We start from the raw sequence: 13,656 nt of genomic DNA on the forward strand, positions 1-13,656 counted from the left end.
GATGTAAAGGCTAGATATAGTTGTCATAACAGAAAGCTAATTACTTAGATGAGTTTAGTTACTGCAGACAACTGCACACTTCATAATCTACTCAGTAAATAAAATATAGTAAAAAGCTTGTATGAAATTAAATAATTGAAAGATAGATAAAAATACTATAGATGTGAAGACATAATGCTAGGATTTACTGATATATCAAAAGAAAGGGAGAGTATCAGAAGCAGAACACAGAAATAAGTGTAACAGATGAATAACTTCAAGAAACAAAAAATAGTAGCTCAGATGCAACAGCATTACATTTCCCAATAATTAAGCACCAGCACAAATAACTCACACTGTGGACACATGGGCACCAGCAAAAAGCACATTAGAAAAACAGCAATGGTAATAAATGTCCAGTGAGAGGGCAACAACTACATACTGAGTATGTAACAACAGATACTAAAATGGAGACATAGTTTATAAAGCAGTATTGTAAAACTTTGCCCTTGTAGAAGGAAGAAGACTATTCACAATTCAGCATATACCCCCCCCCCTACACAAGCCAGTCTGTCAAAACAGACACTCACATGCGTCACTGGAACCCAAGCTCAGCAGGCTGTCACTTGGAAGCCTCCTGTGTCACCAGTACACTGCAAGTCCATTATTATAAAGCTGGAGTACAGAGTGCTGAATCAGAAGGACCCTAACAGCGAATGGCCTTTGTGGGCTTTTGTTTCTCTGTAGTTTCCTAAAGTTTTCACTGGATTGCACTTTAATGCACTATTATCAGTAAAGCACTGAAATTAGTAAACCTGGCTGTCTGGCTATTTGAAGTCTGTACGTTTCCACTGCTGCAGATGCTGTCCAATCAAAATTCAACATACATGTCTGTAGAAGCTGGCCAATCAAAACCAGACACACTCATCCTTTGGTTGAACCCAGGCTCAGTAACTGCTATGTGAAAGCCTTTATTCTCATCAGAGGCTGGTGTAATATTCCTAAGAAGCTGATGAAGTCCCTGTAGTGCACTGACTCAGTGAGAAGTGAACCCAGAGAGACAAGGACTTTGTGTTTTTCTCTAGTTTCCTGTTGTCTTGTCCAATTTGTGTGATAGAGCATTGTCAGTGGCCCAATACTAAAGACCATTGAACTGAGGAAAACTCTGGTTATATAAAGTTTGTAATGCCCCACCCCTTCAGAAGCTGGCCAATCAAAAACATAGCTTTGCTCCTGTAGAAATCTGACAAAAACAGGCATGTCACTCTAATCTCAACAGAAGCTGTACACTAGCACACTCCAGACTCAATTCCTAGAAGCCTGTATATTCCTTGTTATGCACTGAGTTAGTAAAAACCTTGATAATAAAGGCCTTTTGTTGTCTTCTCATCCTTTGCTGTATTCTACTGTTTTCTGTGTATTGCATATTATAGCGCTGTCAACAGCCCAGTACTGTACAGCACTGAACTGAGCAAACCTGTTGTCCTTATTAAAAAGTCTGTAAGGTTCTGTGACCACAGTAATCCAGCTTGTGCTTCTGCAGAAGATGGCCAATCAAAAAATGGCTCTCTGATCTTTTAATGCCTCCTGAGCTTGGATGATTGTCGGGGAAGCCTCCACTGTCACCAGACGATGGTACATTGAACTGGAAGAACCGAGAAGGAAAAAAGGTCTGCAGTCTTTTAATTCTTCTGTTACTGTCTTCGAACAAGTGTGCTAACAGCAACCTGGCACTGATTTTGGTTGTCAGGAATATAGTTTTAAGGCTATCAGGGAATTTATTTTATGGATGTGCTTCACAGATGTAGACAGACTCAAGCATCTACATCTAAAGTCCACAAAAATGCATGGTTGTTACAAAGTAGGTATCTTCATTGTAGCTTGAATGCTACTGAAGCTGCAGTAAAGATAATATTGGGCTCTCACATAAGTTTTATAATGAAGCATATTAAGAAGGAAAAGGCAGTGTTTTAGGTGTAACAGTTTGAAGTTAAATATGACAGTAAAACTTGACCTGCATAATGACTGGCATGCAGTATGACATTTTTACAGTAAGACACTGCTACTTCTTGCAGAAAGAATTAACATAAATCTTCATATTTTATTTACTGCAACCAGAAATGCCTACAAATGAGGTACAGATGTTCCAGCTATAATAGGAAGCTTTACTCTGTGGTGTTAATAAGAACTGCCACACTAGTGAACAATACTCCTTTTTTGTTAAGGGAAGTGTATGCTTTGGTGCAGGTATTTACCAGAAATCCATTTTAGTTAAATTTCTGCAAACGTTCTGTTACGATAAAGGAAGGTTCATGCCAGACTCTCAAGTATCTGAATGCAATGACATGTTCTGTCATACTTCCAGCTGAAACAGTCACACAAGTACAGAATAAAACCATTAGGAATAACAGAAGATAATAGATTTGATCTGATAATAGTTCTGTTTTGATGAGCAAACTAGTTGAAAGAGAGATCCAGATAACTGACAAGCTTGTTTTTTGTAACCTTGTGAATCATATCTGTATGCTGTAATGCCAGGTCATCTGTGGTTATAGCATTCTGTTAACCATATAGAGAATGTCCTAAGAACAGTTTCATGAGCATTCCTGATACCAAGGGGAGGGATTATGATAGGGCTTCACCATTATTTTTAGCTCTGAAAATTTGATGTGCAGTTAGTTTTGGTGACATTATAGCATTTGAGTTCATACCATTAGCTTGTAGTTCATTAACTTGTACTTTATGAGAAAGCAAATACAATGTTTTAGTTAAATCAACAAATAGTACTCCTTTCTGAAGACAGGAATCTAGAGATATGATAATGTATATTGAGGAAAGCAGAGAAGTGATAACATTGTTTCCTTTCAGGATCAGTATTTTGTGTTTGAACACAATTCTCTTTAAGATAGTTCTAAGTTTAGATTATGCAGATTTCCTTAGGATTTTGGAAGTGTCTTGAGGTCAGAAGGTCAAAATTGTACTTTTTCCAACACTGCAGAATTCCTTGTTTTAAAAAAAGTGATATTTGTCTGAAATGAAACTGATCTGAGAAGTGATATGCAGTTCTACAGCAGTATAATTGCTATGAATTATATTGCAGTTGCGCTAGCATTGTAACTTCAAAATACCTCAGAATGATACTGCTGTTAGTAAATAGCTTTGCTTTTTAAATTTATGCAATCCTTTTTCCATACTTGCCAAGGTCTGTCTTCAACTTCATTTCAGCTTTCTCAGAAAGTCATTTTAACTAATTTCTTTTCTGTACACATTTCTATAAAATATTATTTTAAATAAGATCAAAGTTACCTTTAAGGTATGTTAACTTGTCTTTGTAGTTCAGACATTTTATTTTTTCTTCAAAATATACTGATTCCTCAAATAAGCAAAACTCTTTAATTTGTGCAATTTACGTTTTGCTACAGACTTTCAGAATTAGTCTAGGGAAGCATATTTACTTTTACACCAATATCTAGTGTAAACAACTCTGTTTTCATTTTTCTGCCTTTCCTGTCATTTAATGTAGGATGTTAGTGTTATGAGCTGCTAAAGCATTCCCTCTTGTAATCTTTTGTTTTCCCCATCCCTCTACACCTTGCTGTTTGATTCTGAGCAGTGTCACTTAACCAGATATTACTCCTAGATTGTCCTGGAAAGAAGCATTTGCCCCTAATGGTCTTATTTGGTTAATGGCTAAGTAAAAGTACTCTGATACACCATTATGTTGTTATATCAGGCTCAGAGGTATTCACTCCTTTATTATACCATGACCCCCCCAAAACGTGCACGCTGATTGGCCAGCGTGCCCGTTGTAAATCGAGTTATACTAATGGAAAAAGGTCCGGTCGCCCGGACTTTTTTCCATTAGTATAACTCGTATTTTTAAAACACTGTCTCGCTATGTTAAATGGGTTTAACATAGCGAGACAGCTTTAAAATAAGCAACGGAAATCTCCGTTGCTTATTTTAAAGCTGTCTCGCTATGTTAAACCCATTTAACATAGCGAGACAGTGTTTTAAAAAGCAACGGAGAAAGCAAGATCTCCATTGCTTTTTTTTAGTGTCTCGCTATGTTAAATGAGTTTAACATAGCGAGACAGTTTTAAAATAAGCAACGGAGATGTCCGTTGCTTATTTTAAAACTGTCTCGCTATGTTAAACTCATTTAACATAGCGAGACACTAAAAAGCAACGGAGATCTTGCTTTCTCCGTTGCTTTTGCTCAACTCTGATGTACTGCGCGGCGCGCAGTACATCAGAACTGCCGGATGCCAGACATCTGCGGAAGGGCAGTAAACAGGCATTATACTATGCCATTATTTAAGAAAAGTAACAGTTTCTTTTCTTAAATAATGTCATGGTATAATAGCAATAACCCACTTCTGGGTGTGGGTAATGCTAAATTTACCCACGGTTGGCTTTGTTTGGTCCCTCGGGCTTCGCCCTCGGGACCAAACCACGCCAACCATGGGTAAATTTAGCATTACCCACACCCAGGCGTGGGTTATTGCTATAGTAAAGCACTCTTGCTTGTGTTTGCTTGCATCTCTTTAGAATAGTTGTCATTCCTTTGCTTATTAACCATATCAATATTCACATCGATTTGCCCATTTTTACAAATGTTTATTTGCCATACTTCTTACCGTGTTTCTCATATGCATGTTGTTTACTTGCTTTATGAATTGTGCATTACCTAGTAGACATGTTTTCTTGCTTTATGTGGTCATCTGAAATATTTTTTTTTTCTGTTTTTCCCTATCCAAATGCATAGTACTATATGCATTTTCTCCTTTTCTTGTGATACATGCGGTAATGATATGACTGCAAAGTCCATACAAATTTAAAAATTGAATTACAAGCACAGTTTTCACTTGGGGAGCAACCCCCCTCCCCCACATCCCACTACATGAGGCTTCACTTTTGTATCTTGTACTAGCATTTCATCAACTCCATACTCATTACACCTTAGGGAAAATGGAATGCCAGATTGCACAGAGTGCGTTTCTGCACACTGTGTATTTTACAACAATGTTATTATCATCACTTTACCTATTTGTTTTAGTTAATATTTTATAATTTCCCTTGTTGTGCATGAGCAACACAGTAGTGCAGAATTTAGTGTTTATACTCAATAGTACTTGGTTCTGGAGTTCACTTCTCAGCTGGGGTAGCATTTGTATAGAGCCTACTTATCCATCTTCTGATTGTTTGGGTTTTGGCTTGGTGATTTCATTTCTCCCAATATCTTACAGGTATGCTGTAGGTGAAATGTCAATCCTGCAAGCTTCCAGTAACTGTGTGTTTGTATCCCACAACATACTGCTGTCCTATCCAGGGTTAGTTTCTCTGCCTTGTGCTCACTAAGTGACATGATAGGTCCTGGCTCATCTGGGACCATGAATTGAAATAAGCAGGTTATAACAAAATGAATAAATACTGCTGTTTGAGCTGTTTGAGGTTATGATGTTGATGCTTTTTCTTAGGTTAATCTATTGTTGCTGAGCAGCATATATGTTTAATGTTTCTGAAGCTATTTCACAAACATTTCTATCTCTTACATGTAATTTTTCTGATTTAACAAATGCACAAGATTATGCCCTTTAATTTAATTTATTCATTCCTTGAATAAGTAAAATCAAATCTATATCATTCATATGTATTTTTGTGCAGATTTATATTAGCTCTCAAACTGTATTATCTTTATATCAGTTTTATTTTTGATTATTGTTGTATTGTTGTGAAACGGATAAGTATTAAATGCTTCTAGAAAGTTGTACTGTGCAAACATAGAAACATTTGATAAATATATTGTGAAATATTTTATTTTATCCCTGCTACTACTTCATACTTTTGAAAGCAGCCCTTTTCATTTACTCCCAAGTATGGTCTCCACAGTGTGTTCTTTGGATGGCTTCAGCATGTGCATGATTTATTGGTAAAAAAACGTAACTGCTATCATTTAAGGAGTGCCAATTCCCCTTTTAGCATTGTTTTCATACTGTTTCTTTCTTTTTCATCAGTGAGGTTTTTCATCACTTTGTTAGTATAAGAACATGCGTAAAACATCTAGCATAACTTCCTACTAGAATTATAATTTCTGTTATATTTTGGGTGACTGCCTGAATGTGCAGATTGCCTATAAAGCTCATGTCCATACTTTGATGCACTGGATTTACAAAAGTTGAACTTTATACCTATTAATGTGAACAAAAATGACTTGTATTTTTATTCACTCTTGTGGTTTCTAAAAAGCTAAGCTGCTTCACACAACACTTTGTGGTCCCTAATAGAAAGTTGTAGATTTTGCTACTGTCTTGCACTTCCAAGAGAGATGGGAGTTTCAGAAGTTGAGTCCTGTATCCTATCTGGACGTTACTTAATTTTGTAAGTCCCTGCTGCTATCCACACTGTGCTGCCTTGAAGGTCAGAGGTGGACCATGGTTTTGAATGCTACTGTGAGTTCATTCTGTATTTAAACGACATTCAGCTGCCATGACAACTGCATGCTAAATGTATGAATCTCTTTTCTGCTCTATAGAAGTACTTAACCAGCATTTTCTATACAAATAATTCCTGAAAGAGACATATGTCTAAATTCTTGTTCAGCTGTACATACATTTCTAGTACTTTCTAGGATATTGATCCATTAAGATCAATAGAAGCCTAGTCATGCCTTCCCATGAAGTTTTTATCCATAATATTTTAAGTACAAATAAGCCAGAGATGAGTTTAACATTTACATGTTCCCCCTAGCCATGTGGGGCAAGGGTGCTAAACAAGGGGTTAATTTGTATCTATCCATCCATTCATTCAACTAGATTATGTTAGAATAGTGTGAGAAAAGTGCTTAGCTTTATGTAAAGAAGGAGACGACTCCAAAGAAGAGGTATACACTGTGATACATATCTATATGTCCAAGATATTCAGTTTAGGTTCCAAATGACATTTAGAGCTCTTGAGTGGGTGTTTATGCCCCACCCTGCTCTTCTGAATGTACAGTAGGCCTGACAGTTTAGGGTTTGTTAGGGTTGTGAACATGAGGCAGAGATCACTCTTCAGGTAGACTGTATAACATCAAGATGAGGGACAAGGCTTTGAAACAGTCTGCATACTTTTTGTGATTTAGGCCCTTGATGTTCATAGTAAGAAAGTGTTGTGGATGTTTGAGTTTTATGAAATGTTTGGACAGGTACAAACCGAAGGGACCATTAGACTCAGCAATCTGTCTGGTGAGTTTGGAATACAGTGGAATGGATTTTTACTTAGTTTATTCACAGTTTGCATAAAGAGTGGTAAATTATTGTTTAGTTTGTATGCTTGCAGTTTTATTTTTTTTTTAACAAAGTATTTTCATAATCCAAAATAATCACCCTAAGCATAATTTTAAGTTTTCAGTAATGTATTGAAACATTTTCAGGGCATTTTGTAATAAATGTTTTTGTTTTTTAAACTCATGGCCCATTTCCCTATTTTAAAATCTCTGTTTAGTAAGTTTATGTGATGGATAATATTTTGTTTTTGATGTGTTTATAGCAGATTAAACAATACATTTGTCCCAAAAGTTACAGTTTAGGAAGTTTTATATTGTTGCTCTGAATTTTTGATGAGAAACATTGGTATGTCAGGCATTTTTTTAACTTATTTTAGAAAGTACAAAGTATGGAAAATTAATGTCTAAAAACAAATGAATTTTTATTTTTTTTATGTAAGCTGAGAACAATAAGCAAATGCTTTAGATACTTTCACTGAAACTATTAAAGTAAAAGTTGTTTGGTGACTATTACTGTTGTGCATTTTATCATTGCATTTAAAGAGGTCCTAAAGCAAAGAACCAGTCTGGTCCAACAAGTAATGGTGGAATTTGCTTTGTTGGGGGGGTGGTTGACAGCTGAATGTAGAATACTTGCTACCTTCAGCTGTGTCTTTTCTTACTCTTCACGCTAGCGATCCAGCTCTGTAATCATTAAAACAGTACCGTGCATTTCTGAGTTTTGCTATTATGTGTTAGATAATTGAAATTTTGCAACATAATATGATAAATGCTTCTTCCCTGTAACTAACAGGCCAGAATGGCATTTGGAAAAATTGTGGCATTTCAGGTCATCATACTTTTTCCTGAAATCTGGCAAATCTCATGTAGGATATGATAAAACAGGGGATGCAGGGGTAGTCCTCACTTCCAATATGTAGGACTGAGAAATAATTGCTTGAAACTACCTTTGCTGATCATGAGTAGAGTAATATTGCAAGTAAGTAAGAAAGGAAAAATAAACTTTTAATACTGTACCAAAACTTTGATTGCATAGCACTGGGGAAGAAAGAAACTCCCCAAAAGCAACACGGATCAATCTTGGGCAAACACACTTTGATCTGACACCACTGTAAAGGTCATTTATGGGGAATAATCCTCAAGAAGACATAGGTAATCTCCTCTCCCTCTGCATAGAAGGTATATGGGAGGAGATGCAAAACAAAGTAAATATGTTCAGCAATTTTTTCTGATATTGCTTTGTTCAGTTTGCGGTGGGAAAGCATCATTCTAAGAATTAGTTTCATATGTAAAATGTCAGCCATTTTATACATAACTTATTTCTTGTCTGCTTTATATGGAAGTGTGTCCAAATTCTGATCACTTTACAGTAGATTATTAACATGCAAGAACTGGGGCGGACAATGCTTTTGCCAGTTATTTTGTTAGGAGATGGATATTTTCAGTTGGAGCTGAGGGGGTCTGTACTTGTGTGAAACATAAAATATTTTGAAATTCTTTTTGTGTGTGGTTGTGTAACAGCTGACATACATTTTATTGAGTGATGACTAGTGCTGTGTGGAACATGTTGGGTCACAACTGAAGTCTGATTTGAAATGGTGGCCTGTACTTACAAACCCAGTATATACAGAGATTTATTCTGTAAAAGTATTTTATTTTTTCTGTTTATACTGGGTGTTGTGGAAGAAGGCAATGCAGTGAGCCCCTGGGATCTTGCTGCTGTTTAACTGAAAAACCTTTATGAAAGAGATACATTTTGCTGGGCCTTAATGTGTACCTTTTCATTTCTAAAAGTTTGTAACAAAAGGTGAATTGCAGAAATTAAAGTTTTACTTATATGATGAATCAGTACACGCATTGAGGCAACATAAAATGTCTGAACATTTTAATTTTCAGGAACATCCTTGATTCTGACTCAATTTTTATGTCTGCCCCTCTTAATCCCTCTTAGAACTAGTGACTGGTTGAGAAAATATGGTGACTTGCACTTAATAAATAATGATAGTAATTAGAGTGATAGATTTATTTTAGTTTAGAAAATGTATATTAATTCATATTCTCTTAAGGACTGAAGTTAATATTGTGTTAATATTTTAAAAGTGTCGTTGATTATTTCTGGATTTGTCCCAGATTCAGTTGAGATTTGTCGTTAATTGTTTGAGATCCATGCATGCTACCACAAAGAATGTATGATTTAATTTTCTGATGTGCTCAGCATTTGATGACCCCGTTTCTTATACTATTTTTATTTCATGTTTTGATTTTTTTTAGCTCCTGAATGTTGATCCTTGGTGGAATGGATTAGGTCTTTAGCGGTGGATACAAAGCATCCATCAGCACTCATCCTAATGAATGATGGAACGCAACAGAGTGACCATGGGAAACCAGAGATGGCGACAAAGAGTATTCGTACTTTAAGGATAATGTCCAGGCTTTGTTCTCTTTGAATGCACATGTTTGTTTTACTCTTAAATTTAGTTTGAATCTTTTATTTGCTGCAATGTCCTTCCCTCTTCTGGTTTTAACTGACAGCACTCCAAAGGTTTTGTGCCGGAAGCTGTTATCAGCTCTGCTGTTATGGCTTCTAGGTTTAGGACTGCGGCTCAGTCTGTCTTCTTGCCAGAGGTTGGATGATAAATATCACATAAGTAACTCCAATTATGGGAAGCTGAGGGGTATTAAAAAGGACTTGAATAATGAAATCCTGGGACCAGTCATACAGTATTTGGGAGTTCCTTATGCCACTCCACCAACTGGTGATCGTCGCTTCCAGCCCCCAGAAGCTCCTGCCTCATGGTCTGATGTGCGGAATGCCACCCAGTTTGCCCCAGTGTGCCCTCAGAACATCCATGGAGTGCTGCCTGAGATTATGTTGCCTGTTTGGTTTACTGATAATCTGGAAATTGTGGCAAGCTATGTTCAGAATCAAAGTGAAGACTGTCTTTACTTGAATATCTACGTGCCCACAGAAGATGGTAAGTAACAAAAGTCTATTTTAGTGCTAGAAACAACTATTTTCTTGCCTTCTATAGGTTACTTCCTTGACCAGAAGGAGAAAAACAAAACATATAATGTTTTTTTTTTTCAAATTAAGTTACTTTAATAGAAAATTGGTAGGTTTTTTAAACTTTTAATATTTGAGCAGGAGAAAAAAAGCTTAAGCAATATGAATTTTGTTCTCAAGCCAGTTAGATGTTAACTGTCAACATGCACACTGTTTAAGTCTGGCAGTATAGTTAAGATCTTTTATTTTAGCTGTGGTATGGAGGAGAACAGTTTGTGGGGCAGAAAGCATTTCTCATGAGGTTTAGTGAATACACTTTAGTGTTTTACTTCTACAGATAAGTTCTCTAATGATCCCAGTTTGGTCCCAGAAAGTAGCATGCATGTAGTGGACTTCAGCTTCCAAAAATAGAAAGAATGTAAGAACGTGCCTGAACTTTCTTTTTATGTAGCATCGAGATAAGATATGTTTGTTTGCACACTTGTTGAAAAATGTGAACAGCCAACTGTACAGTTGTCTTATCACTTTATAAACACAATATATTTATTTGATGTGTAAGAGCTGTGCTCAATGTCTTTTGATGAATCAACGTCTTGTGAATTGCTCTGCACTGTAACATTTGAGACCACAGCACTAGCAGAATAACAGTGAGCATGCCACAGGTAGCAAAAACAGAGGCTGTAACAGCTGACAGTGAGAATAGTGGCAGCATCCTGGTGCTACGTATCTTTTACCTTTGTTTTACTGTCTGTTAATGCAGTAAGATGTGCTGTAAACAACTGCCCAGTTTTTCAAGAATGACCCAGAAGCTTTTTACAGATTAAGTCAAACACTTGCAGTGTGGAAGTAGTTACTGTTGGACTCTTTCTCAAGTCTATAGGATGTAATGTGTTTAATACTTCCTAAACTCCTAAACTGTACTACCAGCTTGGATGACCTTTAATAGGAAGGAACCTCTGCTGTTAAAAAGGCAAGCAGAGGATGAAGAAAAGTGGTCAAGTTTTCTTTTTACTTTTGTTTAACTTGGTTGGTCATACTATGGCTTTGGCCTGATTTTGGAGGAGACCTGAAGTAATATTGAAGTAGTCTGGTGGAATTTGGCTAGGACATATCGGCAATGTTCTTACTTTTTTCATTAACTGTAGCTGGATCTTTAAAATCTGTCTAAGTTACCCTCAACGTGGTTGGATGTGACATCCACCTGATGGCCTTTTCTTCAGTGGTGTCACTTGACTTTCCATCCTCCTCATTCTGCCATCTTTGTCTTAAAACTACTAAGTTAGTTTGGCCTGTTGGTACAACTGCCATATTATCAGCTATGTATGTGATGCTGTTCAGAGATTGCGTCAGATGTACCATGGAGTCAGCCAGAGTGGAAAGACAGCGCATCCAGTGATAGTTGTCCTTTCTTAAAAGAAGACAATAATTGGAGATCACCGAGGAAAGCCAGGAGAATGCTAACTATCCATCGTCCCCATATGTATACGATAGTTTGTGTTTAGGAATGCAAAACATTGACATTTTACTAGGTTGACTTTACTAATTGAATAAATTGTCCACCCTTCCACTTATATGTACTATGTTTGATATTGTATTTGCATTTCCTACTACTGACCCTGGAGGCTCTAATCTGGAGGACAAGGCAGAATATTTGTTAGGTACACAGGTTCACTGAGGTACACTCAGACAGAATAGGGAAATGAAGCTGAAACAAATACTACTGAAGGCAGAAAAACAGGAAAAGACTAACTAATAAAAAATATTAAGGGACTGTATGGTAAAACAGCTGTTCAGAGAGCACCTTCCATCATCCTTCTCTAATGTTGTATCAAAGCAAGTCAGATGATTACTTTCAAGTTGTTTGCATATCAGCTGCATTGAGCTGATACTGGCACAAATACCTTTAGAACCATGTGACATAATGCTTTTATCACACCAAGTGCCAGAGACACTTGATTACATGCTTACACAGCAGGTTATGAGGGTGTGCAAGACACAGCCCACAGTCCCTTATTGTTCTGGCATTAATGGCATCTTGAGATGATATCATCTGGATCTGCTTTAATTCACTAATGCACTTGTAATGCAAAAGTCTAATTATGGTACTTTATTGTGAATAGTGAAAGAACAAGTGATTTCCCTAAGCAGTTATGGGTAGCATGATACTGTCGCCTCACTATAACAGTCATTCTGGTTCAGTTCTCAGATGGTGTACTTCTCTGTGGAGTTTGCAGGTCTTCATTGTGTTTGCATGGGTTTTACTTTTTTATTATTTTATTTATTCATTTATTTACATTTGTTGACTGGGAGAGTCCGATTTGTTGTTGGTCCGTTTTCAGCGGAGGCCCGGGGAGAAAAGCTCCACAGTAAGTATTACTTACATTATACGGTTAAGAAACATACCATTTAAAAAAATAGGACATAATACAAGAATAAAACATAGATGTAAAACAGCTGTAGAACATAGTACAATTTTAAAACATGGTGACAGATGCTAAACAGAGTTACAAATGAAGTTGAGATTCATCCGTGGACAATTGATACAATCTGTTTTTGAGGTACATAACAGCCATTAGCAGTTGTTGCTACAAGAAGTTAGTACTATGTGGTAGGTTGCTGTGAACATGTGTAGCCAGGCTTGCTAAGAGTAGGTCGTTGATAGGGGGCAGAGAAAGGTATTGGGTGGTTGGAGTGGATGGTATTAGAGGGGGGGTTGCAAGGGCATATCCGGCAAGTTTTTAAGTGTGATTTTAGTAAGGATTTGAAGTGGGTGCAAGAAGTTACAGAAGTAATTGAGGGTGGGAGGGAGCTCTAGAGTTTGGCTATAGTGCTGGAGAGTAATGCTTCTCCAGCAGAGTTATTGGCTCTTGTTACCTGTAGGAGGTTTTTGTGGCTGGATCTTAGTGGTCTTGTGGTTAGGTAGGGTTGGAGTAGATTCTGGAGAGAAGGGACTTTTAATGGTTGGCTTATTAATTTGTGGGTGAGTGTGAGTTGGTACCATTGAAGGAGGTGGGTAGCTCTAGCCAGCCCAGTTCTGCCAGTGAGAGACAGTGATGAGTACGGTAGGAAGCCCCTGTGGTGAATTTGGCGATTTTGCTGTAGCAGTTTTCGAGCTTATTTAGGTTGCATTGTCTTAGGTTAGTAAATATTGGAGAGGCATAAATTAGGGTGGAGATAAGATGAGAATTTGCTACTGAAATCTTTGCTGCTTTGGTAAGTAGTTGCTGATCTTTATATAATGCTCCTAGTTTTTTGTGCACTTTTTTAATGGTCATGGAAATAGGAATGTCAAAGTTCAGTTTATTGTCTACTCCTAGTAATTTGGTGTGTTCTGTAGGATGGATGGTGGTGTTGTCTTTTGCTGTGATGTTAAAGTGAGAGCTGTCTAGGGTAAGTTTGGTGGGTT

General features: G+C 37.0%; 1 protein-coding gene across 1 annotated transcript in view; it reads left to right on the forward strand.

The window, feature by feature from the left end:
• The window catches only part of NLGN2 (neuroligin 2), a 2,850,277-nt gene that overhangs the window by 1,094,049 nt on the left and 1,742,572 nt on the right, over positions 1-13,656 (forward strand). The window contains exon 3 of the mRNA XM_044077021.1: positions 9,518-10,221. Within this exon, the coding sequence (XP_043932956.1) occupies positions 9,747-10,221 (475 nt within the window). The 5' untranslated portion in view covers positions 9,518-9,746. The remainder of the gene's footprint in view (positions 1-9,517; positions 10,222-13,656) is intronic.

Source organism: Protopterus annectens, chromosome 7.part0 (genome assembly GCF_019279795.1).
Source record: "Protopterus annectens isolate FY-2018-M chromosome 7.part0, PAN1.0, whole genome shotgun sequence".
In the NCBI taxonomy this organism is placed as follows: domain Eukaryota; kingdom Metazoa; phylum Chordata; order Ceratodontiformes; family Protopteridae; genus Protopterus; species Protopterus annectens.